The sequence below is a fragment of the Drosophila subpulchrella genome, chromosome 2R (assembly GCF_014743375.2).
Source record: "Drosophila subpulchrella strain 33 F10 #4 breed RU33 chromosome 2R, RU_Dsub_v1.1 Primary Assembly, whole genome shotgun sequence".
NCBI classification, from domain to species: domain Eukaryota; kingdom Metazoa; phylum Arthropoda; class Insecta; order Diptera; family Drosophilidae; genus Drosophila; species Drosophila subpulchrella.
The window spans coordinates 15,527,354-15,553,346 of NC_050611.1; the positions used below are offsets into that span (position 1 = coordinate 15,527,354).

General features: G+C 43.6%; 6 protein-coding genes across 8 annotated transcripts; 2 read left to right on the forward strand and 4 right to left on the reverse strand.

The window, feature by feature from the left end:
• Positions 1–2,535: 2,535 nt before the first annotated feature.
• On the reverse strand, positions 2,536–3,743 carry LOC119550870 (segmentation protein even-skipped). Its single transcript, XM_037859850.1, has 2 exons — positions 3,602–3,743; positions 2,536–3,530 (listed from the first exon to the last, which is right to left on the reverse strand). The coding sequence occupies exons 1-2, from the start codon at positions 3,741–3,743 to the stop codon at positions 2,536–2,538; spliced, it is 1,137 nt and encodes a 378-aa protein (XP_037715778.1).
• A 9,994-nt stretch (positions 3,744–13,737) lies between these two features.
• Positions 13,738–15,179, reverse strand: LOC119550065 (WD repeat-containing protein 89). The gene is made up of 3 exons (XM_037858528.1): positions 15,101–15,179; positions 14,079–15,045; positions 13,738–14,023 (listed from the first exon to the last, which is right to left on the reverse strand). Exons 1-3 carry the CDS (start codon positions 15,126–15,128, stop codon positions 13,783–13,785), a joined length of 1,236 nt encoding a protein of 411 aa, XP_037714456.1. The 5' UTR covers positions 15,129–15,179; the 3' UTR covers positions 13,738–13,782.
• Positions 15,180–15,750: 571 nt separating this feature from the next.
• Positions 15,751–17,615, reverse strand: LOC119550027 (eukaryotic translation initiation factor 3 subunit J). Its single transcript, XM_037858450.1, has 6 exons — positions 17,409–17,615; positions 17,098–17,189; positions 16,784–16,897; positions 16,426–16,714; positions 16,224–16,360; positions 15,751–16,161 (listed from the first exon to the last, which is right to left on the reverse strand). Exons 1-6 carry the CDS (start codon positions 17,422–17,424, stop codon positions 16,099–16,101), a joined length of 711 nt encoding a protein of 236 aa, XP_037714378.1. The 5' UTR covers positions 17,425–17,615; the 3' UTR covers positions 15,751–16,098.
• Positions 17,616–18,934: 1,319 nt separating this feature from the next.
• LOC119550415 (prenylated Rab acceptor protein 1) lies at positions 18,935–20,162 on the forward strand. Its single transcript, XM_037859076.1, has 3 exons — positions 18,935–19,354; positions 19,414–19,620; positions 19,684–20,162. Exons 1-3 carry the CDS (start codon positions 19,272–19,274, stop codon positions 19,973–19,975), a joined length of 582 nt encoding a protein of 193 aa, XP_037715004.1. The 5' UTR covers positions 18,935–19,271; the 3' UTR covers positions 19,976–20,162.
• LOC119550414 (peptidyl-alpha-hydroxyglycine alpha-amidating lyase 1) lies at positions 20,163–23,895 on the reverse strand. 3 transcript variants are annotated; one of them, XM_037859073.1, is made up of 6 exons: positions 23,643–23,895; positions 23,235–23,403; positions 22,935–23,175; positions 21,983–22,482; positions 21,402–21,836; positions 20,163–20,863 (listed from the first exon to the last, which is right to left on the reverse strand). In XM_037859073.1, the coding sequence occupies exons 1-6, from the start codon at positions 23,742–23,744 to the stop codon at positions 20,694–20,696; spliced, it is 1,617 nt and encodes a 538-aa protein (XP_037715001.1). In that variant the 5' UTR covers positions 23,745–23,895; the 3' UTR covers positions 20,163–20,693. The 3 variants fall into 3 exon arrangements, with proteins under 3 accessions (XP_037715001.1, XP_037715003.1, XP_037715002.1); XM_037859075.1 differs by having other exon boundaries at positions 21,333–21,836; XM_037859074.1 differs by lacking the exon at positions 20,163–20,863 and adding an exon at positions 20,875–20,984.
• A 529-nt stretch (positions 23,896–24,424) lies between these two features.
• On the forward strand, positions 24,425–24,959 carry LOC119550416. The gene is made up of 2 exons (XM_037859077.1): positions 24,425–24,701; positions 24,755–24,959. Exons 1-2 carry the CDS (start codon positions 24,470–24,472, stop codon positions 24,919–24,921), a joined length of 399 nt encoding a protein of 132 aa, XP_037715005.1. The 5' UTR covers positions 24,425–24,469; the 3' UTR covers positions 24,922–24,959.
• The last annotated feature ends 1,034 nt before the right edge of the window (positions 24,960–25,993 follow it).

Consider the following 25,993-nt stretch of genomic DNA (forward strand, 5'->3'; position numbering starts at 1 on the left):
ATCATATGGTAAATGTCTAGGGCCTTGGCTGTTGAATAATGCATTGTTTTTCTGCGGCAGACGTGGGAGAAGTTCGCATGAAGTGGCGGCCATTCATGGCTGAGTATCTGTATCTATAGCTATGTATCTGGGAATCAATATCCATTGGATCCACCGTTTGATTGCCCCCATAAACGTTGGCTATATAGAGGAGACAAAGCCGAATTAGAGTCGACTGCCTAATTGATAATAATATCGCATTTACTCCCTCGCCCAGGAATCAGTTAACTCTTCTATGCCGCCGGCTGAGCAGCTGCTTCCCATTAGCCAGCCAGTTCCCATCTGCCCCTTTGGACAATTTAATCCTCTCGCCGGCCATTTCATCAGCTAGTCGCATAATTTTGCCATAAACAACTTGATGATTTCTGTATTTCAACACGCCTAATCCGAAATCCCTAATCCCCACATGATTAATTATCAACCTGCGCCGTGAAGTCAACCAACCACCCAGCAATCCTGCAGAGATTTCCTGTTTGGCTATTTTTTAATTTACTGTATTCGAATCTGTATGTGCGGGGGAATTCCCCGGGGCAAAACCGTGGCGCGTATCTTTATTATCAAATCATAAAATGCTGCCACTTGTGTGCCAGCATCCCCCAAGTGAAAACACCAGCCAAAAAACACCAGGAGTAACCGAAGGAAAGAAAGGGGTGTGCCTTTTTCACTCCAACTCCAGGGATAACACTTCACGGACCATTTTTTATGCCTCCGAATCGCCTGGCAAGTGTCAAAACATGTTTTGATGCCAGGCAGCCGCTCAATTAGATATTAGAGATAGAAGGGATCAGGGGTGACTGGGTATCTCAGCTCTATCTGTATCCTTGTATCGTACACCAACAAAAATAAAGTGTAGAAAGTCAACGAGTTAATTGAAAGTGTCCCAGCCTTTACAAAATATGTAAATTTATTTACATTAAAATAAGTTTAATTGTCTGAAAACATTTTCTTTTAACTAATTAAATTGTTAACATTTATTTATTTTAGCTAACCGTTTTTATAACTTGGAATCGAACCGGGGACGCAATTATCGGAGTTCAACACTCTTACCATTTGGCATTCAATAAACTTATAAGCGGTCCCTCAAATTTCTTAAAGCTTAAAAATTAAAATAGTTGGCTTAGAATTTTTAAGACTACACCAAAATACATGAAAAAAAGAGATAGGTTTGTAAAAATTGTAATTGGGATATTACTCCTCGAAGACCTCTGAACGATACCCAACAATATACATGAGGGAAAAAGAACAAAAAATCGTAGCATTTTAAAGGTAATGTTACCATTAACTTGCCCAAGAAATTAAACAACAAAATACTTTCTAATATTTTTTAAATAGTAAAGTAAAAATTACAAACATTTCAATTTATGTAGTTTTTTTGAGTGTGGTATCCTTGTACCGTTTACCCACCCCACTTTTTTGCTGACTTTGGTTTTTTAGCTGCGGGATTATGAGCAATTGACACCCCTTTTCAGCCCGGCTGAGCAATTGAAACACATGTTTTGCCTGGCAATTAAATAGGGATTTGCCTTGGAAAGGACAACGCTTCTCCCCTCTGATGATTTCTCAATTATGACAATTGTCTGACGTCGCAAAGAGAAAATAAACACAAGTCGGAAAAATGAATAGGGAAGAGGACGCCACGGGTGAGGTGACAATTAATTAGCCGAGCCCAATCCAATCCGAGGACACCGAAATTGATACCATGTTCAATGCAACCTGACGCGTGGCAGGGAGTGGGTTTGGGAATGGCTTCGGAATTGGGAATGGGCCCAGTTCCACTGCAAGGTCGCCGCCCAGCGGGGTGACTCCGGGTTACTCTATAGTGCCCTCCCGCTTGGATCTGCTCGAATCGCATTAATAAGCCATTGGCTTGTGCCAATCCCCCGTGGATGCCGATTTCCTTCCCCGCCGGGGCATCCCTACTCCTGATTGTGGGTGGGCCACTGGCCACTCCGAAGGACTCGCACTCGGCACGCTCTTCCGCTCGATTTGTGACAGTTTCCCTACGAAGGTCACCGAAGAGCAGCTGTCCCGCCAGGTTTCTCCACGGCTAATCCAAAAAGCCAGGTCCATAAAAGCAGCTCAGGTATATGTATCTATTTGTAACTCCCTCACTGGCCCAGGTAGTCGTAGGCATCGTTTAATATTTACAGACTTTAGTATTTATTTTGATTTCATGCATTAATTATGATTAGTTTAGCTACTATACTTTACAGATTGGCATTCTTAATCCCTCTTGAATATAGTTTTACCTTCCCCCGCCGGCGCATCTGTATCCAAATTCCCAAGAAGTCGCATGCCTCGTATAATTTTCAGTGACTTTCGAATTTATTTTTGATTTTGTGCCTTAGCTATGACTACTTTTAGCTACTTAACTCTACAGTATGGTACAATCTTCGCGGGAATAAATAGGGGAAGGGTTGGACGACTAAGTCTAGTTTGTACAATCTTTGGGGGATGATGAGGATGGGGGGTGGCCTCACTGCCTGGATGAGGGGCTTACGCCTCAGTCTTGTAGGGCTTGAAGAGCTTGGGCTTGGGCTCCGCAATCACAGTGGTCGTCGGCGGCGGCGACATGTCGGAGGCGGGACGCTTGGCACTGGGCATCAGGAGACCAGGAGCGGGCAGCGGACTGGTGGTGGTCAGGAGGGGAGCGGGAGCAGCTGAGGGAGCCACTGGACTGCGGTCGAACACCTTGGCATGATCGGATCCCACTGGCGAGAGCGACAGCGTGGAGGAGTGCGGCGATGAGGAGGACTGAAGGTCCAGCGGCGGCGTCTGGGTCTTGGGCAGACCGGCACCCAATCCCGGATAGCAGGAGCCCGAGGGCAGGGCGCCCAGGAAGCCGGCGGCGGCGGCACCGGCGCTGTACGAGGAGGCGGATCCCGAGGCGCTGGTACCCATCATGTGCGGATGCATATGAGGGCCAGCGGGATGCGGCGGTGCTGGGCGTGCGGTGGGGATGTGGTACGGTGTGTAGCGGTACTGTCCATAGGGCGACGGATGTGCCGAGTGTCCCGAATGGCCGGGCATCTGCATGGCCTGCATCTGGGGCATGGCCATCGGTGGCATGCCACTGGCCATCATGGGATTGCTGGCCACGGCGGCGGCGGCAGCAGCGGCGGCAGCAGCAGCGGGGGCGTACGGCGGATAGGGCATGCCCACACTGTTGGCCGCCGCCTGGAGAATGGAGGCGGCGAAGGCGGGGTCGGAGTAGACGGCGGCATAGGGCCAGGCAACGGCGATCCTCTGGCGCTTGTCCTTCATGCGGCGGTTCTGGAACCACACCTTGATGGTGCTCTCGGGCAGATTCAGCTGGGCGGCCAGTTCACAGCGACGGGGGCGGGACACATAGTTCTCCTTGTAGAACTCCTTCTCCAGACGACCCAGCTGGTCACGGGTGAAGGCGGTGCGGTAGCGACGGACCGAGGGGTCGGCAGGGATCTCAGATCCCCGACTGCCGTTCAGGGAGTTGTCCGGACTGGAGAGGCATTCTATTTGGAAGAGGGGAAAGAGTAGCAGTTAGTAAATTGCCACTTTGGAGCAGTTCTAATCTCTAACTTACCATTTGGCGAGGGTGGAGGCGTCTGGGGCTTGCCGTACTGGGTGGCCATGAGGTCCACAACCAGGGGCTTCTGGTCCACACTTCGGTCGTCGGCGTGATGGGCATGGTGGTTCTCCATGTTGTAGGTTCGATATCCGTGCATCTTGAGAGAGTGTTTTATGGTACTTATAGGAGAATTCTCGGTTTATTGGGAGAATCAAAGAATCGTAGGCAGTTGTTGACTGTGCGGCGGTCACAGCTCGAGTGTGCTGCTCTCAGCCACCCCGCGTCCTTTTATACCTCACCGCTCCGCAGGCAAATGGCAGCCATCGAGGGTTTTCGGCCAATCGAAGTGAAGCAGGCAAGTGCGAGAGGGATGGCCAATGAGCGGTGCTAATGTTGCGGTACTGAGAGAATCTATTGCTGGGATGCTGGGCTGCTGAGCGGCGATTACGAGGCGGGAGCAGCGGGATGGAGCTGCCGGAGCAGCAGGAGCACCCGGTAGTAGAACCCATGGAAATCTTGGAGAGAGAGCTCCGATTTGGTATTCATAGCGGATGAGCGAATCTTTTGTCTCGCCCGCCCGCAGGCGGCTATCTCCGCGGGAGCAAGCGGGACGGTCGAACCCCCTTAATAATGGGATTTTATCGGCTTCATCAAGAATGATATGGCATTATGCCGCTCAGTTGGGTGGTGTCTTGTTTGCCCTGCATGTGGGGTGCGTTGTATGTATCGGGGGTCGGGTCCCAAGTCCCAAGCATATATATATATTTATCGATCGCCAGCCAGCGAATTATTTGCGCTTTTATCAAGTCTTAATATAATGCCGCACGTTTAACAGCCTCACACTAGCTATTATACTGGGTCTGGGTATAGTATAGCTGGGTTTGCTGAACTTTATCCACCACCCGACCCCCGCAATAACCATTTGGTATCTCTGTAGAGCCGGATAATGGGGGTACGGGAGCCCAGTTGCTGGGACTTAATTTGAAAAGTTTTCGGTTTCGTTTGGCAAAACATTTATTATGATGATATAATCATGCCCAGAGGCAACTGTACCGGGAAAGAGTGTCCTTTTTTGGGGGACAGCTTGCGCAAATAGTGGGTGGATATGCATGGCTTGGTGGAAAAAAAATGTAGTGTAGGACCTGGAACTACCTGCTGAAACGGGTTAAGCTCGGGGATCAGGGTTAAGTCGGCGCAAAAAATAACCCAGTTCGCTAGTCCGTTAATTGCACTATGGACCTGGACTTATACGTGTCCCTAATCCCTTCGACATCATTATTATGTGTTTTTATGACTTTCTAATGAAATGGGCTGAGGTACCGGGTTCCAAGTCAAGCCCTCAGCTAATCCCAGCAAACAAATAAACATGGGATAGGATAGGATAGGATAGGATAGTATATCGGAATCGGAATCCCCTGACTTCGCAACCCGGTTTCGGTATATAGTCAGGGTCCCTCGATCTCGGCAATGAATTTCCCTTTAATTCCCGAAGAAAGTAGAGCACAGCATGTTACAGAACTGAACCGATTGTTCAAGATGCTGCAATAAAATCTAACTCGAAAGTGAAACGAAAACGAGGACGAAAGCGAAACTCTGCAATTGACTAATAATCTGGCTGATGGCAAAGGGATTAACACGGCACACACAGCGAGGAACCCATAGAGATCTCTGGGATCTCAGCTCTACGATCTCCGATCAGTCCCAGTTTCATGTCCAGTTCCATTGTTATGCATTACCGGGTAACCAAGAAGGATATCGCGCTCCTGCGAGTTAGTTAAAATTATTGGGTTATATTGCGCCGCAATTTGCATTGGCATTAACTCGCCGAGGCGGCGGAAACTACCTAGCTGAGTGACCTGGAAAGGGCCCAATGCAAGCCTTCTTGGCCGGCAAAGGTTCTGGGCTCGAACCGAACCGTACCGAACCCTACCCACAACCTACAACCTTGCCTATTGTGCACCGCCGGAGCCTTTGTCTTTGACTCCGTCCGGAGAATGGACCGCTTGGGTTAAGTCGTCAAGCGGGGCTGCGGCAGCGACAGTAAATACCCTTTATGGCGATCGGTTGGGTTGGGCGAAAGTGTCTGTCTGTCAGTCAGCAGTGGAAGTACCTGCCTTTACTCAATCCCAACACCCATCGATCCCGATACGCAAACACTTTCGCATTTCTTCAACTCGAAATACCAAGAAGCGTATCCCTAGCCCATTTGTTTGGCCCGTTTATTGCACATTCTGCACTCACAAAGCGCCGATCTCGCTGATTATGCCCGTCATCATGGCAAGTAAATGGCAAACACACTGGCCGAATTGTCTGCGCAATGGAAATACTGGCTAAAATTCGCAAAACGATGAAGGGAAGGCAGGGAAGGGCGGCGAAAAAGGCAAGAGACAGTGCAAAAATTGGCAATAAAACGACGAAAACGAGGGAATTATGCTTGATGATTGAGTAATTTCTGTAATAAAACAATTACAACAAAAGGGAGAAAAATTTATGGTGATTGCGGGAGAAGGATGTGTTGAGTAAGTGATTCATCGCGAAATCCTTAAAGACCTTTTCTTCGGGCGGAGTGCCAGTCAAGGATTGCCCAGTTTTTTATACTAGGACCCTTTTTAAATTTCGTATTTGAATCTAGTATTTGTATTCCAGTAATAAAATGACTTATTATTAAAGAAAGGTATTACAAAATATTATTTTTATTATTGTTCAGATGTTAATGCCATAATGACTTTAAGATTTAAAAGTTGTACACATATATATAATACGGTTTCAAAGCATAGAAGAATTCGACAATAATTCCCGAATGTCGAAATCATTCTTAATTATTGTTCTATGCTATATTAGCGACTTTTGGTTGTAACGTATTGAGATAATGAGATTACTTAGATAATAATAATATATGTGTTATTATATTCTATGGATCTCAATAAAAGTGGTATCTTATCATTAATCCTACGATTGTTTTTTTAAAGTACTCCTTAGTAAAAATACAAAAGCTTGTTTTTCCATGCTAAATGTTTTTAAAATACTTAAAAATATATAAAAAATGTATTTGTCTAGCTCCGCCTCACTTCTCAAAAATTAAGCTGTATACTCTCTGTTCAAATAGACCTTCCCATTCTTGGTGGAGGCATTAGAGCACATCATCCCCCGAATAAATGTGGTGGTTTGCATCCTCCACTTGAGACGGAATTTTACTCCCCGCACTCAAATAACCATAAAATGTCTGAGGAGTGTATAACAACATAAGTAATTTAATTTTCTAACAAACATCATATAAAAGTGGTTCATGTCAGAGAAAACTTTCCTAGACAATCGACGAATTAGCAGGCGTTTATGTGGGAAATATTAAAAAAAGCCCTTGATAAAAGTTCGAGCAAACTATTGCCTCATGTTTTTAATGGTTATACAAAACAACTTCACTACACTCAGACCCCAGAGATTTTTATGGCACAACCTATTCAGTTCCACCGAGGAAAAGCAGCGACCCAATCGAAGCTAAAATTTCCAATAATTGCCGGAGACAAAACAAACTAGCATATTTTATGCCCGAAGGATGGAAACGACCTCATAAAAATATGAATGCCATCGAGAACAAATGGCTCTTAAAAACGAGAGCACTGCGAGGAGTTATGGCCACAATTACAGGTAAGTAGAGCGCTAACCTTGTCCGCGTTTTTCCAGGAGCCCAATATAAAAACCCGTGAAGAATTAAAAAATTAGAGCAGTTCGCTGGGTTCGGGGAAAAAAACTAGCGCAGCGAAAAAAGCGTACAATGGGAACAAAAAACATGATCTACTTTCCTAATACGGCCTAAGGTCCTCCGGCTAAGGTCCTCACAACAGGATACTCCCATTCCGCGAACTAGATCGCCGTAAATCGCCATAAAAATCTGCATATACCATATACCATAATTCCATCCAGAATTTGTTTGCTACGGAAACAAAAGAATCGGGATGTGGAAATGGAAAACGGTGCCATAAACCGTAAAGAGAGCAGGGCACAAAAATTGGCCGGACAGAACAAAAAACTGATCTAGTTTTCTAATGCAGCGAGGTCGCTCTCGATTCCCCGAGGATCCTTCCTGTGCCCTCGTTGTCCTGCGGTTCCGCCGAAGGTGCACCAATAAAAAGGCGCGTCCGCTTTGCTAGTCTCTATTTCCATATAGTTCCCAGTCCTACCTAGTTTTTTTCGGCCCAATTTTTAGTGGAAATTCGAGCGTGCAATAAAACGGACGCATGTCCTTCCGAATGTCCGTTCCTCAGGACAACGACTAACTGCCGTAATTAGGAGGTTTGTAGGGCAGGCATCTCTCGAGGATCTAGGAACCGTGGTCCTCGAAGCAGGCCGGGAAAAAATGACAATAGAAAAAACTCATAAAAAGAGCAACAAAGTGGTCTAGAAAGAAAAAAATTGGCTCGCTTTTTGTGGAACAAAAAGAGGCCACAAAAAGCGTCCACGAGCCGAGAGACCGTTTTTCACAATCGGGCCAAATAATTAGGTGAGCGATTGTCCGCTCTTTGTGCGGCCCAATGATTAGCGGTTTCTTTTTTAGGATCGTGTTTTTGGAGGGCAGGGATTTTTAGAAGAACCACCAGCCTGGCAAACCGTCAATGAGGGCGGACAACAAAGAAGAAAAAACATCATTATTTGTATAAGTGTAGTCATTTCTTTACATTTGCTGAAGTTATTCATATGAAATTAATTTCGTAAAAAGTTATAAGATCGGAAAGATTTATATAAAATATATAAATTCTCCTATAATACACACTTTTAATACACATCCTGTTTTGACTTTCGGCATTCTAAATTAGTTGTCTTAGTTATCTAAGATTCAGATGATATAAAATATTTACTTAAAACTTTCCAGGCTCCATAAAAACCAGATAAGAATCAACAAAGTTTGTCGAAGTTAGAATTCAAAACAGACCTCTTAGCCAGTATAGAATAATCTGAAATTTAAATTAGGCGCAATAAATAAGCCTCTTAATAAAATAAGATAAAAACCCATCTGTGAGACATAATTTTCTGGAACATAATTATTTAAGTCCATCAACCCGAACCAGAGTATCACCCTGTAAATCAAAAGTCAAAATTATACTTTAATAACAATAAAACTTATTATAAATTCCATAAAATAAAAATTAAATGAATACCTAATGTTTGAAATAAAAATCACACTTTTTTATTAATCCATCAATATAAAATTTGCTAATGCCCAATTCTTGCAAACTTAAAGTGGCCCCCAACTGATGAATAGTCGAGGTATACTTTTTAGAGCTATGTAAGTAAAGATGCAAATCGCGGCATCTGTGACAGAGTCCCCACGGGTGGCCAAATCAATCGGACACGTTTACTATAAATACAGCGCATTGCGGTCTCCGAGGCAATTCAATTGAGCCTGTGACCAATTCCAAGCCGGACGAGGAGCGGAGAAGCGGAGGAGCTGAGCAGCAGGAGCTCGGGGTCAGATTCGCCAACAAACGCCGCTGGAAAGCCGCAGAGTGCAGGGTCAGAGGCAAAGGTCGCGGGAGGGGGCAGGACTTCTAGGCAGGGTCCTTGGAGAGAGCAGTAGCAGTAGTCCACCGCACTGACGAATCATATCAAAGTGGAACACAGGGTCTCAGACTCGAAGGACTCAGGGTCAGGCATCCTGCTAACAGACATGTCAAATCACAGGAAAACAACGACGACAGGACACACAGTGCCGCCAAAGGAGCAAGGGAACTCAGGGAACTCAAGGCAAAAATATAGAAGGTCCTGCAAAACAGCATCGTCTCACCGCAGCAAATTCGCGCCGACTGTGCGAGAACAGCGGGGCACACCATAATATTTTGGTTGCTCGACGAATTCTTCGCCCGGCAAACGGAAGACTCGCAGTTTTTGGGAGGAGTTTTCGAAGGAATTCCCGGGGCCTTTATTGATGGGCAATTAGCCACGGTGAGTGGCGGTTTTTGAGCGAGCCTGCAGGACCTCTGGCCACTCGGGGTCCCATCCGCGTTGGATTCGCTCGGCAGGAGCAAACCCACAGCTTCAGTGGCGGCGTCGAGATATCTTCCTCTGTTTCCATTCCCATTTCTGTAATTTCTGTAAATTTGAGTAAATTAAGTCGTTCCGGTTGTGCCCGTTTTTAGGTGGTACTTCTGTAGCAATTTTATTTGTATCGTAGGTGTTGTATTTGTCAACATTTGGACTCCGCTCTCGGAAATCTGGACTCTGGACAGGCAGGCAGTGGCAGCGGATTAGCCGATTTGTGGGCACGGATGCGAAATGCCTACTGCAGCACTAATTGGGCCGCTCTCTGTGCGAAGGGATGAGATGAGGATGAGGGATTTGGAATGGATATGGATAGTAATATGGATGGTAATATGACTGGTGGGAGGGGCAGAGGACGTTCTAAGGATGCGTTTATCTGCCCTGAGGACGTGCTAATTTTTTATCCAGCTGAGCTTGCTGCGAACAGAAAGTGAGCAATGAGTGCGCAGGTTGGAGGGTGAATTGAATCATTATTGCTGGTGCAGGGAATCCAGCCGATTTCCCCCCAGGGAATCACAACATAAACCTTTTCCATACTGCTAAGAATGGAATAGTGTAAATAAATATTTGCATTTGGAATTTAATATTTCGTACTAAATATTACATATTGGAATTAAATAATATAATCTTTATATAACAATTTTCCACTCTGATACAAAAATAAGACTGCACTTATTTATATATTTGCATTTGTAATGTAATGATTCGTGTTAAATATTAAATATTGAAATTAAATACAAAAACAGTAATATAATGTATAAATACATTTGAAAATATTTAAATCAAGGTAGAAAATATTACGTTCTATGTCAATTTTTAATTCAATGCAAAAGAATACAAACAAGGAAGAACGCTATAGTCGAGTACCTCGACTATCAGATACCCGTTACTCAGCTAAAGGGACCAAAGGAAAATGGAGATATGCAAGCAGCAAATGCGCCACCTACCGGCGGTAGACAGATTTAAGCGTTGTAGGCGTTAGAGTGGGCGTGGCAAAATTTTTTTTTTTATCAATCGATAGGTATTGACGAGACCAATACATTTGAGCTAAAATTTTTTATCTAGCATGAAAATTGTGGGCGCCACAGATTTGGGCGGTTTGTGGGCGTTAGAGTGGGCGTGGCATATTCGCGTAACAAACTTGCGCTACGTACAAGGCTACGAAATCTAAATCTGAGATCCCATTTCTCTATCTTTGATATTTTCCGAGATATCCGCGTTCATATTTACGATTTTTTGAAGTTTGTGGGCGGTTTGTGGGCGTTAAGGTGGGCGTGGCAAACTTTTTTTTGGGTCAATCGATAGGTATTGATAAGAACAATTCATTTCAGTTTAAATTTTTACTCTAGCATCAAAACTGTAGAAGCCACAGTTTTGGGCGGTTTGTGGGCGTTAGAGTGGGCGTGGCACTCTACTGAAACAAACTTGCGCTGCGTAAGAAGCTCAGGAATCTGCTCGCCAAAACTCAATAGCCTAGCTCTCATAGTTTCCAAGATCTCAGCGTTCATCCGGACAGACAGACGGACAGACGGACAGACGGACAGACGGACAGACGGACATGGCTAGATCGACTCGGCTAGTGATCCTGATCAAGAATATATATACTTTATGGGGTCGGAAACGCTTCCTTCTGCCTGTTACATACTTTCCGACGAATCTAGTATACACCCAAAAAAAAAACCAAAAGTATACACTTAATAAGCGTTGTGTTAAAAGTATACTAAAGTTAGTATAAAAATGTAAGTATTAACTCAACACTAATTAGTTTCAACTGTATACTTTGTAGTGTAAAAGCTCTACCAAAGAGTATAAAGCGTAAACCTGTAGTGTTATTTTTAAACTAGTCATATTCGACTTCTTAGTTTATTATTTATACTTGTGGTTTCAACAAAAACTTTATGTAGTATAAAGAAAATATAGTTTCAAATTATTACAAAATAGTTTCATGCCAACACTTTATAGTATTAAGCTTATACTAATTATTATATGAGTGAGACTCAGTAGTATAAATAGTATACAGAACATTAAATAGTTTTTCATGGTGTGAAACTAGGACAATAGCTATTATTCGAACATATATTTTGGTGTAAAACCAGGACATTAGCGAGTATACGAACACAGAAAATGCTACCGGAGTAGGCGTTGTTTGACGCGTTAATGATGATTGTGATTTTATGCCGAGTCAACATGTAAGTAAAATATTTGTTCTAAAATTTAAAAAAATCAATATTATATTGTCCCTGTTGGTAAATATTGTGTATTTTCAGATGCAAGTGCTTTGCGCACGCGTACAGATGCATAGCGCTTCGGACACGACACGGAGAACGGTTGTCCAGAGTGCGGCAGTGGGATTGTTGAGGACGATCAGCATGTCCTATTTTAATGTCGCCGCTTCGGGTCTGATCGCTAAATGCTGATGAAGACCACCGGAGCAAGAGATCGGCCAGCGACGGCAGCCTTCGCAGCGAGTGTACTGCGAACGCAGCGTCGCATCGAGAAGGAGAGGAGTGAAGCTACAGCCTAGGTGGCTACCATTGCGCTAAGCAATACCTTGCGGTGATACCGCGCAATCACGGCCCCTACTCTTGTTGCTTGTACTTATTTTAGTCTGCATATACGTGTTAGGTAAAGGAATATAAAAAAAAGGAGCTAAAACATGTTATGTGTGTTGCGCAAAATATGAAAATTTATGAAATAATAACAAAATAATATGTGAAATAGTAATAAAAGAAAAACAACATACAACTTGATTTTATTGGGTTTGGGATACCACGAAAAACAAAATAGTATAAATTTTATGTATACTACAGGCAACGGGGAAATCGTATAAGTTTTATACGAAATAGTATAAAATGTATACTAACGATTTCGATAAATAGCTTAAAAAGTATACTACGGCTCTCTAGATTAGTATAATATGTATACGAAATAGTATAAAACGGAGACTACATAGGATAGCTTTTATACTAAATAGTATAAAAAGTAAACTATCAGCATAAATTTCAGTACACTGAGTGAGTATAAATTGTATACTCGTTAGTTTAACTTTGATAACTTCGAAAGTTTCAGTTTAATACTTTGGGTGTCATAAAGTTAATACGCATCTTATCAAGATATTTTTGACACTCAATAGTTTAGTTTTAATGTACGAATAGTTTAGTTTCTATGATCATTTTTTTTTGGGTGTACCCTTTTACTCTACGAGTAACGGGTATAAAAATCAAACTTTGTTGCCGTTTAATTGTATACATATGTCTACATTAAGATTTATTAGCAATTTTTTATGAAATTAATGGAAATACTACTATCCGTTCTTCCTATGTTCTATCACATTTAAAAAGCTAAGAATGCAATATTTTTGAATCAAGGCGCCATGAATTCTTCCGATGAGTCATATTTTTCCCGATCTGGTAACACCGACCCATTTTCTAGCAGAAATGTTAAGATGTAACGTTTTTTAACAGAATTTTCCTCTGCCACTGTTAGAAAACGTTACATCTTAACATTTCTATTAGAAAATAAGCCCTTTTCGGCCTGGCAGCACGGCTACTAGTGGCAACGCTGAACATTTTAAATAAGGAAATTTAAATTCTGGGAATTTTAAAATCTGGCTTGTGTCTTTACTAAGGCAAGGAATTTAGACAAGGGCTGCCAGACCGCTAATGTTTATCTTTTAATTCGCCCGCATAGTTCGAATTCGCCGCGTCTTGTTCGAATTTGACTCGCCTTGTTAGGAGTGTGTCTTTGCTGACCGAGCGGTGTCACCCTCCAGACGTATACTATGGTGGAAATAAATCCCAGACTCCGTTGATATATTCAAAAAGTTAAACGCGGTTTATTTAGATTGCCTACCAAATTTTGAAATTTTAAGTTGTTCAAAGCTCACTTGTTTTCAAATTAATTGTAAGCTAATCAAATTTTAAAAACTTAACATACATAATCTAACAATTTCAAAAAATGAATTGTAGAAAAGTAACTAAAATAAATGTTGAAAAACGATTTTTTCTAAAAAATCAATTAAACTAAAGTTTGTCGTTAACGTGGTATTTAGAAATCGTCCTAAAAATATCTGGCAAAAGTATGCTACAAAATTGCCGCATAATTAAGACCATTTAAAATACTTAATTCAGTAAATCTTTATTTAAATTTTAAATAACAAATATTTAATATGGTGCCTGCTTGCGAGACTTTTTCTCCTTCTTAACTTTCAGCTTGTCACTGCTGCCTGCGGTTCCACTGGTTTCCTGTGACCAAACAGTAACAATGCCGGATTCGCCGCCCGTTATCAGTAATCCTTTCTTGGAATCAAACAGACTGTCCCTCACAATCTGCTTGTTTCCCTGAAAATTGGCCAGCGGCTGGAGTTCGTTCTTGTTGGTAACGCTCACGGAGCGCAGGATCTCCCTGAAAGATGAGTAGTTATTTGGGGGTACCAGAGAAAACTCGGTTAAGCACTCACCCCTTGTTGAAATTCGTGCCCGCCAGCAGAAAGACTCCTCCGTCCTCCTGGTTGTGGGCACCAATTAGGTTAAAGTTGGCCGCATTTTTGCGCCTTATTGCCGCCGTGACATCTGGCCGCTGGAAGGAGGCCACCTCATCGCCCTCCTCGCTTTCGTAGCTCTTAAAATCACCCGTGGTTGTGATGCAGGACACAATGTCCTTGTCGTAGACGTTTTTATGCCACTCCAGACGGGCCACACTGCTCTCGGTGTTAAAGGTGCTCATCAGGGCCTCTTCCTCTTCCGCCTCCTTTACATCAAAGATGTTTATCAGACCATCCACACTGCCCGTGGCCAGGAGATCCGGATTCTGGGCATGGAAACGCACGGAGGTGACGGTGTCCTCGTGGCTTTCACAATAGCAGCCCATCTGCCGTCGCTCCCGGACGTCGTGGAACAGCAGGAAGGCGTTGCTCTCGAATTGCTCGGTGCCACAGCAGATGACCCGCCCATTGGCGTTCCTATCGAAGCAGCACATCGACTTGGGCACCGGCCACTCCATGTATTTGTGGCGGTACGAGAATCTCGCCTGCTCGCCCTTTAGGCGCAGGTCGTAGAGGCGCACATAGCCATCGGTGGTTCCCACAACGATGTTGTGGGGTCCCTCGTCGAGGAAACGGATGCCACAAATGCTCACAGGCTTCGGGGAGTCTGTGGGCGGCAGAAAGCTAAAGTTGGCCAGTTTCCCGGCGCCCGCATCCAGGTTGTATATGTGCATCGCCGAACTGGACAAACCAGCGGCAATCCGGGTGAATCCCTGATCGGCGGCCAGACTGAGCACATATTCCCGCTGCAAGGACACGCTGGTCTCGTCCTGTGGCTTATATTGCAGCTGGAATTCGGCGGCCAGCTCCTGGGGGCTACAGGTGTCCTCGTCGCCGATGTCTTCCTCGTCCTCCGAGTCGGGCAGCTCCTCCTCGGCGGCTTCTGCAAGGAGCAAGGATTTAGTAGGCTGTAGTTAGAGGCTTAAAACTTCTTTAACCTTGGCAATACTTGTTGAAATCACTCATTCTTGTTGGTTGTTGACTTCTTGCACGTGTATTGAATCGCTTTAGAGATGGGCAGCTAGCTAATTTAGAGCTAACTCAAGGCTAGATGAGTTCTGATAAACGATTTAAGGTGAATATTTGGTGACCAAGTTTTCTCCATTATTTGATTTTTCCCCGTTTCTTAACTTGTAACATCAGTTATTCCAAAAGTAAACAGGATAATAATTATTATAATGACATGGTTAATTATCTAGCCTTTTTATCAAGCCAAATAGAGCAACATTGCTTGCAATGCTTCTTCTTACCCATACAAACAAAACCATTCACAGGGAAACGCCTTCAATAAGGTGACCAGTTTTCAAATTTTAGGCGCGAATGTTAATGTTAAAAAAAAAACATAGTTTATTTTCGTTATTTTTTAATTATAAAAGGGACATTTATTAAAATAAATAAAAAATTTTAAGCATTTTATTAAGCCAAAAAACGTTCTTTACTGTGTAAAATAACTCTTCAAAATTAAACTTATTTATTTGAAGTAGTTCTTTATATATTTAAAATAAAATAAATGTATCCCAAACAAATATAAATATCAACAAAATATGTACAATTTCCCATAAGTCCACAAACAACGAAATCATTACCATTTAATATCGATCTGTAGATTTATTCTTTATACAAAAGTGAATTTCACAAGAAGCCATTCCGAATACGACATATGCATTTGCCACAAGTCAGTTGCCTAAATATTCTTTCGGTTTGGAGTTGGTTTTGCGTGTTCGTTGAGGTTTCTTGATTGACTGACTGTTTTTAGTTTTGTTTTGTGTTCTGTACGGTCATATAAATATATATGTACATATTTATATAGGTTCTGCTTTTTTATATTCAACAAAGGACTCAATTTCCTGCGCAGCATCTCTAACAAGAAGAACTCTTCAACAAGCAACTATGTATTCAATAATTAGATATATGCGGGTTACAATATAGTTCCTATTCACATGAAGTCGTCATAGTCTTCGGTGAAGTCATTGCCGTACTTTTGGTAGCCGTCAATGTCCTGCGGATAGTAGGTTTAATTAGTTATAATCAGCAAATGTAAAGGTGGATCCAAGGACTCACGTCGTTCTCGGTGCGCAGCGTGACCTTGCCCTTGCCCTTGCCAGCGGGCTTCTTGGCATTGGCCTTTTCCAGCTTCAGCTTTTCCGAGTGCAATATCTCCACGTTCATTTTGACCTTTTTGATGTCAGCGGCGCTCACTTGATAAGGTGGAAAATTCAGATCAGATAAGGTTTATTTGGGCGTAAGCCGGCTAGTCACTTACGATTCACGCATAGGCTGCGCACCAGATCTTCGACGAACTGGGGGAAGTGCTCCGATTCCCGGAACTGGGCCACCTTCCAGCTGAGCGTGGAGCCAAACTCCTTGAACTCCTCCTTGCTTTCCGGATTGAAAGCGTCGAGGCCGCCGCTCGTACTCGTCACGCCAAAGGCGTCTTGGGCGTGTTTAAGGTCCGAGGCCTCCTGGATCTTTTGCAGGCGCAGCTTCTCGGCCAGTTTATCCGCAGGCGATAGGTTGGCCAGTCGTTCCGCCTCCGCTTCCTCCTCCAGCCGCTGTGGATCAAGGATCCCCAAAGGGTAATGTAATCTCTGAATGTCTATAGGGTTTAGGGACTATTCTACCGCTTGCTGCTCCAACTTGGCCTTTAGTGCCTTGCTTGGCTTGGTTTTGGCTGGGACTTCTGTTTTCGTGGGCTTCTCCTCGTCCTTCTTCTCCTCCTCGTCCTCCCAGCTGTCCTGCGGATGGGGAGTGGGCAAAAGATTGGGTCAGTATGCTGCGAAAGTGCACACGTGTACAGCGCGAAACGAAAGTGAAACCGAGTGCACACAAAAACAAGTTTTGGTCCGTGTGGCCCTTTGTTGTTGTGCTCGTGGCTCGATCTGCATATGGCATTGCTTTCGGTTTTTTTGGGATTTTTGTGTAGTGGGTGGCGCACCTTGATGTCCTCATCCTCGTCCTCGCCCTCCCATTTGTTTACGCTGGCGGCTACATTCGGCAGGATGACCACTTCACTGTCTGCTGCTGATTCTGCCAGGTCACAGGATGAATCACAGGGAAATCGGAAAAATAAAAAGGGTTTCGAATACGGTTAGTTGGCGGGCGCTTTGGCTAAAAATACTCTTCAAGGCTGGTTGCATGGCACTCCAACAACAACAGCAACAGCAACAACTACCACGGCGACCACGTTTATTGTCCGCCCCGAATGACGCACAGCCCCCGCTGCCGCCCGCGCCCCTGGGAACTCACCCCAATCGTCGGCCATAGCTGCGGATCTCTATATATCTGCGGGATTTGTGCTTTTTTGGATGGGTTTGTGCTAGGATCGACTTGGTTCCAGCCTCGCAGCGATTTCGGGAATTTTCCAAAACCAAATCTACTAGGGGTGGAGAAACATCAATGGGTGTATCGATGTTTTTATATCTCTTGCAAACATCGATATATGAATATCTAATATATGAATATCGATGTTTTTACATTTTATTAATTTCTTATAAATTTGTTATTGTTGTGCCTGAAATGTAACGTTTTGTTTGATGAAATTGTGGAAGACAATACAATGAAAGTTTGCTATTTTAATATAACCTGCCCAAATTTCATTTTACCTAAGTTGTGTGTTCAACAAACACTGTTTGTACCGACGAAATTAAAAAACGAATTTAATGCATCCTTTAAAATTCCGCAATGACCTAATTTTGTTTACCAAGTATGAATTTTATTTAAAAGTCAGAAAATAACTTATATTCTCTGATCGGAAACATTAAAAGTCTTACAATAACCGTTTTTCCATGACTTATATATGTCAATAAATAATTGTTTTTTAATGATCAGGAATATAACGCTTTTAAACATCTATTGCCAACGGGATCGACACAGAAAGCTCGTCTATTGGTTAACCTTAGAAAAACTGAAAAACTGAACTACCTATACCGAAAATTGCATAAGAAGAAAGTATTTGTAATTATTATATGATTAATTAAATCTTTTAAAAAAACGTATCCTAAAGATCTGTTTGACTTCTTAACTTTGATCTAGGGGTCCAACTCAAGCGGAAATCGTCCTTAGGATAATAATAATAATAAAATTAATTAACCATTATTAAAATTTATTTAATTTGTGCGCGATGTAAGACTGTCAATATTAGTTCTAGTCTACATCTGGTTGCAGGATTTTAATTTGTGGGCGTAAGAGTGAGTTAAAAACGATACCGCAGTTACCGCTTCATAAGGATCTTTAAAGTGTAGTGGGACCAGAGATTCAGGCTTTTGACTCTATAGTTCGGTTGCACCACTTTGAAAAAAAATCTTCTCAAATTTTCAAACGCAAAAGGAAGCGTATGCGCGAATATTAAAGATAAAATTGAAGTGAAGTAAAAAATTTAATAAATTTAATAATAAATAATTACAACGCATCCTACAACGATACTCGCATCGGCTCAAGCGAAACGATATTTTTAAGAGGATTTGCCCACCGTCGGTCTGGTCACTCTACGCAGCACGGGCAATTGCATCCAGTGTTACCAATTTAGTTATTTCCCCACTAGATCTATCGGTTTTATATTTGCAAGCGGGAATTTCAGCTGTTTTCCACCAAACGTTTTCGTAACAATATCTTAAAAAATCATCATCTCATCAAGTAGGTTCGAGTTTTTCTTAACGAGAATTCAAGTACTTCTATCTTATTAATTGGTAAATATACCATTAAAAATGTATGGCTATTTTTAGCTTTCTTAAAGGGTGGTATAGCTCTTTTTTGACCCGAAGAGTTGGCAACACTGATTCTATCCTAGAACTATCTGCCACATCGGATTTTTTCAAACTTTGTGTACTGTTTTCCCAGAAAAGAACAATGTCATAGCAAATTAAGAGTGAATTGTGATAGCAACATCGAAAGCAGCCGTTTGTGTCGCCCCACCTCCATGTAGCATTGGCCCCGCTAAGTCCTCGTTGCTCCCCAAACGCCGCAGCATCCGCAAAACAATTTCCGAACCAAGTGAAGATACACCAAACACTTGTAGAACGCCCACGCAGGGTAAAAGAAGAGTCGCAGATTGCAGCGAAGACGTGTCACTAAGATAAGAGTTCAGCAAAGCTAAGAAAAGGAGGACTCGAAATGGCCCAAACCAGCGGGAACTTGTCCGGAAACATGCAGCCGCCACCGCCGGCGGGAGCCCGGTTCTCCGTGGACCTTCAAAGGTGAGTGACCTATGGACAGGACATACATGTCCCAAACTAATCCACCTTAAACCCCACAGCCTGCCCACCCTGGCCAACCTGCCATCGCCGCTGCAGATCTTCCAAATGGTGCGCAACTCCCTGAGACCCTGGATGGTCTTCTTCAACATCAACAACTTCAAGACGGCTGTCAGCATGCAGCGCCTCAATAACCGTGTGGTTCGGAATCTCTCCTACTTCCAGGCCAACTACGTCTTCATCTTCTTCGTACTGATGATCTACTGCCTGTAAGTGATCCCAATGCCCAGCTAGAACTATCCTAACTAACTACTTATTGTAATCCCCTCCAGCATCACGGCGCCCTGCATTCTGCTGGTCATCCTGGCCGCCGCCTTTGGTTGCCACAAGCTGCGCGTGCGCAACAGCAACATCACCGTGGTGGGTCACCAGCTGACGCCAAGCCAGCAAATAATAGCCCTCAATCTGGCCACGGCGCCCGTGCTCTTCCTGGTGGGTGCGGGAGCTGTGCTTTTCTGGACCCTGGGCGCCTCTTGTTTTGTAATCGCAATGCATGCTATCTTCTACAACATCGATGCTATCGTGACGGAGGAGAACGAGGGATTCCTCGCTCAGGTTGTCTGACCGCCAGCCAGAAGCTGAAGGTTAGGTCTTCTGGGATCAGGACAACCCGCGACGAGGTCGAGGAGCAGACATATTAGCCACTATGGGGCCTTATTAGTCGATACGATATATGCAATATTTCATATTTATAAAGAATTCTAGTTTAGTTTTAGCCGCAGACATTGAATAAAACAAAACACACAAGCAATGACAGATTCATAAGACTATATTCCATTTGGCAAATCAATCGCAAGAGAGGAGACACGTTCGGCAGAGAATTTCAATTTAGTTCTGCAAAACTAGTTTTAAATAAATAAAGACATAAGATCCTAGTGTTCTTTTAAAAATCCACCTGTTTAAAAAGTTAAGTAGAGGTTAACGACTAAAGTCGATGGAGTTTTTTATCACCCTAAAATGGGTACCATTCGGCACTCCAATATTATAAAATATTTATAAGTAGCATTGGCCTTTTTTTTTAAACCTATTTCGCTTTAAAGTAACTCTAAAAATATTGATAAAAATATATCTTTCGAATGTCCTAGCAACCTTTAATTAAATCGAAAATAAATACTCCCTAGTGTGAATTTCTCTGCAGAATGTGCCCCCACAAAAAGTGAATCTAAATCACAACGAAAAAACACGCATAGCACGACGAGTACAACTAAGTCGGTATTTCAATGAGGTACAGGTAGTTAGAACTAGGAATGCTTCGTTAGCTGCGTAAGTCTTGGTCCATCGCTTAGGCAAACTGGGCGCTCGCCAGCGTCTTCGTCTCCTGCTCCTCATCGCTGGCCTGCTGGTCCAGCTTCTCAAATCCATTGCGATCCCGATCGAGCAGACCGCCCAGCTTGAAGCCTTCGCTCTTCTCCCACGCGTGACGACGACTGCGGGCTCCAAAGGGTAGACAACCTGTGGGATATGTGGGGTTTACAGATTAACTAACAATTGCCATGAGATCAACGGGCACAACAACACTGAGAGATCCCATTCCCCTTTTTAGTTCATGCATAGATCTTCGATCTGGCGTGCACTGAAACAAACCGAAAACAAAAACAGAAGACTCTTAATGACAAAAAAAGGTACATTTTGTAGGTATGCTTATGTATTTTGTATAAAGGACTTGTATAATATGGAACAGTAAATGCAAACGACATTTTAGTTACAAAATATAATTTGCAAGCAAATACAAAACACACTTATATAATACATGCTGTGTGATGTACGAAACCAAAAAAGCGGGTATAGCAGCCATATAAGGAGATTCAAAGGTAAACCAATTCAAACTTATAACTAAGGGTTACTAATACAGTTAAGTGTAAGTGACAGCACAACACAGGACATTGAGTGAGGGGTGTTAGCACTGAGGATCAGCAGAGACTCTGGTTGGAAGCAGTCAGTTGGCGGTACACCAGGTCACTGGGCGGAGCAGAGCTGATTGCTTGGTTACCTCGTTTCCTTCGCCGGGCGAAAATCAGAGCCAGGGCAAAGGTTGAACCGGCGAAGAGGAGCATAAGCGAAGCCACCAGAATGGCCTTGCCACTGGGGTGGTGCACAGTCTGCGCCGGCGCCTCCGCCTCTCCCACAGCCCGGCTGATTGCGCTGTTGCTGGAGTCCCTAGTGGCCGACAATGACATCGGCTTGGCAAGCGATCTGTGCACGAACTTGTGGATGCGCATTGGATTCAGCTCGGCCACATAGATCTCGTTGCCATCGGCGGTGACCGCCACATCGTGCGGGTTCTGAAACTCCTGGTTATTGGGACCAAATTTCGATACCAGTTGCTTGCTTCGCATGCTCAGCACAAAGCCGTGCACCTCGTTGTAGTGTTCGGGATGGATCCCCAACTCGGCGGTGGGTCCGTTAACAATGACCAACTGCCCACCTAAAGCGGAAAAGGGATATATTTAGGGGAATAATATGTTAGGGGCTTCGTAGTAGTAGTCTAAGTAATGAAATCTCGTCAAACGGTCGAAAGATTCTTATGACACCTCATGAAAACCGATACCAGGAGAAGATTGATCCACTCACCCGCTGCCGGGGTGTAGTCCATGCTGAAGAGACGGTCCCCTATCAGCTGGCTGTGGTACTGTGAGTGGAAGGTGCCGTTAATGGAGGAGAAGCATTGCACCCGTCCGTTCTCTCTGTCCGCCGTACAGATCAGCTGCAGCTCCGGAACGAGAGTAAGGGCGTGGGGAATGGCTAAGTAGTTTTGGGGCGCCACGTCGAAGGATATGCCGGAGAAGGTGTTCTGTCCCCACGACAGGATTAGCTCGCCCGCTCGCGAGTACTTGAGGATGCGGGCATTGCAGTATCCATCGGCCACAAAGAAGTCGCCGTTGTCCAAGACCGCCACGGAGGTGGGCTTGCAGAATCTCCGCCCGGAGCCGGGTTGAAAGGCCTCGCCGAGAGTAAGCAGTGGTTTTCCATCGCCTCCGCGTGGCGGGAACTTGAAAACCTGGTGCATGGCCACATCCGTCAGCCAAATGTTGTCCTCGGGGTCCACTGTCAGGCCATGTGGCATGTAGAAGCTGTGGATGAGATTAAATTAGACAGGGCTTACTGATGAGACAAAGCTGTATAACTTAGCTGATCACCTACTTCTTACAAACAATTCGCCCTAGATGTAATTACTGTTAAAGATTTCTTGCGTAGAAGTAAGTTAATCTTGTCCTATATGTGATAATAGGTAAGTCTATGTTCATTTGAATTTATAAAAATTTTTATGCAGTGGCTTTTTAACTGCTTACTTTGTTAACCTGCACTAGATAAGCATATACTGCAAAATACTGCACTATAAACACAAAACAAAGTTCACGCTGATGAAATTGATAATGATTAAGTTGTAAATAATCTGGTGGGTCTAAAATGTACAAACTAAAGTGACACGTACTAAGGGACAGCCCTTACATATAGTACATCCATGTTTTTAGTAATAAACTGGGTGAAGGAGTTAAGAATTCAATCGTCTACATATCCTTACAAGTTCTTGCCACAGTCGTATTGCACTTTGCCCGTTGCCGGCTCCAGTGCCAGGATGGTGCTCTCCCTGATGGGTCCGCGGTTCTTCTCCTGGAACTGGTTCCTGATGTCGAAGGTGGTCTGACCCCAGATGCGGTCCACGCGATGGAAGATCACCACGTTGCCGGCCTTGTCGAAGCTGACGGCTGTCACGGCTCCCAGCTTGACATTGTTCGCCGGCCAGGCATTTTGGTAAACATAAGCTGGGCACGGAATTTAAGGTTATTATAGGGTATTCGGTTAATGAAGGATGTCCACTCACTGTTGTTCAATTTCAACAGCTCAGTCTTAACATCGGTAATGGTTTGTTTGGGCGGTTGTGGCCAATTAAGCTGCGTGACCGCCGATCCTGCTCCGGATCCCTTGAGAATCTGCTGCAGGCGTTCGTTGCTGTTGTCCACATTTTGCAGATAGCGTGGCGAACTTTGAGTCTGAAAAGGGGTTTTAGATTAAGATTAGCCTCAGGTAGGAAACAAATAATTGCCACGGAGCACAAAGCACCTACGCACACATGCGAAATACACACAATGCAGCCAAATCAATATGCCGAACATCTGTGCACACATTGCAAACATATGTTTGTTTGGGTCAAGGAGCGTTAGGGCTCTTATAAACTGGTCAACTGTGTGGGTGGATGGATGCCCTGTTTATATCTCAGGATGGGATTTACCTGTGACACCGCTGGCTGGGGGAAGAGGAAGAGTTGGAGGAGCAGGCAACAGATTGCCAGGGATTTGCTGCCCAGGCACTTGGCGCTGTCGGTGGAATGCATTGCTTCGGAGTCCCTGTGAATATATATAGCTGCACGAATGTTGGCGGAGATCCAGTCCGGTGTGATAGTGCCCGTAAACAAACGTCTCCGTTTCGGAACTACAAAACTACTTGTGACGCGGCCATCTTTGCTTGCGATTGAGATGTGATGTGTTCAGGAGCGCAGGTAGAATGAATTGAATAGGGGTAGATACGTTGTCATTTTAATGTCCTGTAGTGTGACCATATTAGTTATGGGAATAAGGATCATACAGTGCTCTTTATATTTAAACCTCACCTTAATTACGTTAAAAAGTAACTAGAGAATTGATATACTGAATATTACCAAATATTGTAAAGGAACATTTATTACATGACACATTTATATTTAAAGCACTACATATTTTGACTTTCAATTTGGCTGATTTGTACCCAGTTTTGTGGACAGAGGTGATTTTGATTTTGCTTTTATTTATATAATTTAAAGGACTTTTTATAATAACATCTGATGTAAAGGTCAAAAACATTTAATAGGGTATTGTTCTTGGAATTCTATGGACTATGATATATTATAAATAAATTGGCCCTATTTTATTTTTGTATAACTAAGATTAAATAAATGATTACTACGCCCCTGACAAAACATCTGTTCCGGAGGCGTTAGGGAATTTTTGGTTTTCCCTCAACGTTTTTGTTTACTTCCGCGTTGAGTTCAGAACCGCTTTAGAGAAGAGAAACACTTTCAAAATGTCACAAACAGATCTGGATAAAAGCATTGAGATAATAACCAAGACCGAGGAGTTGGCCGACAAAATAATGGCCAACAAGCAGGAATTGACGGTTATGGATAAACGACGACAGGAAACTCGGGAAGCATTGCGGCTGATGGAAAAGTCCGAGGACAAGAAAGTTTGGATCACCATTGGCAGCATGCTAGTCAAAATGGAGAAGGAAAAGGCCTTAGATTTGCTAAAGAAAGGTTGTCCACTACTTCCTATAATAAATCCTCTTATTAATAAATGCTTCCTGCAGATCAACACCAAATTGAGCAGCAAATAAACCTAATTTACTCCGACCAGAAATTGTTGGTCAATAAACACCGCGATCTGGAGTTCAAATCGCCCTTCTCGGGCACTAATCTCAAGCCCCTAGGAAAGAAGGAGTTCGATGCTCTGAAAGCTAATCTACCAATGCTGTGAAAGTAGTTCTTTAAGTAAAGTTTTTATTTCAAACCCGGCTTGTTTTGTTTTGGTTCAGCAATGTGACCGTAGGAGGGTCGGCAGAAAATGCTTGGTTTTGTACGGCTATGTTGAAACAGGTTTACTCCCGGAGTAATCGATATTTTATAAAATTTGATTTATTTTAAACGAATTTTTTTTTGATTTGAAAATGTAGCTTCCGCAAAACGTTAATAATATCCCTTTTTTTGAAAACACGACATGAAATCAATTTTAAAAATTTAAGTCTGTACTTTAAGTCTTACATTGGATTAATGTTGTTTACCCAGTCCTTACCTTGAATTCCTTTTTCTACGATCGTTATAGTAATTGCAACTTTGTCAATTCAACGTCAACATTTCGCAAAGTTAATTCAGTGGACCCTTAAATCTTGTGTTGGCGCCAAATACGCACATCTCTAGGAACCACCAATCGACTTATCGGCTCACTGCCATCGCCAGGTGTGACCGTACCCCTCGTCGAGTGTGACCCACCCGCGCAAAGCTCCCGCAGCACATTTGTTGTAGCGCTCCGTCGTTGTTGACTTGTTTCGTCGTAGGCTCCGATTGGACCGATCTGATCAGACTTTGAATCGATCGCATTGATTTCGAAACGCTGACTCTTAATCGGGAACTAGCCTAGTATATAGGATCAGATCAGAACAACGCTGACATTATTGAAATATACCCCAAAAACGGGCAAAAACGTGCGCTCTTACGTCGGTCGCGTGAGTGTGTGTTTGTGTGTGGTGAGTTCTCCTCAACCCCCCCAACCCCCGTCGTCGCCCACGTCTCGCTCAGCGCGCAAAAGTAAATTTTAGTGCAAATAAATTGCTTTGCTTATCTCGAAGCGCGCGCTCGCATGATGAACGCAACTGTGTGCGTGCGTGTGTGTTTGTGGGGAGTGAGTGTGGCGAGTGTTGTTAATTAATTTACAAAAGTCGCTCCTGTTTGGCGAACAACAGAGAACAACAATAACAACAAACAGCAGGCGAGGCAGTGCAAAAGTGCGAAAGCGTAAGAAAAACAAAAACAACGCACGTCCTAACGGTAGT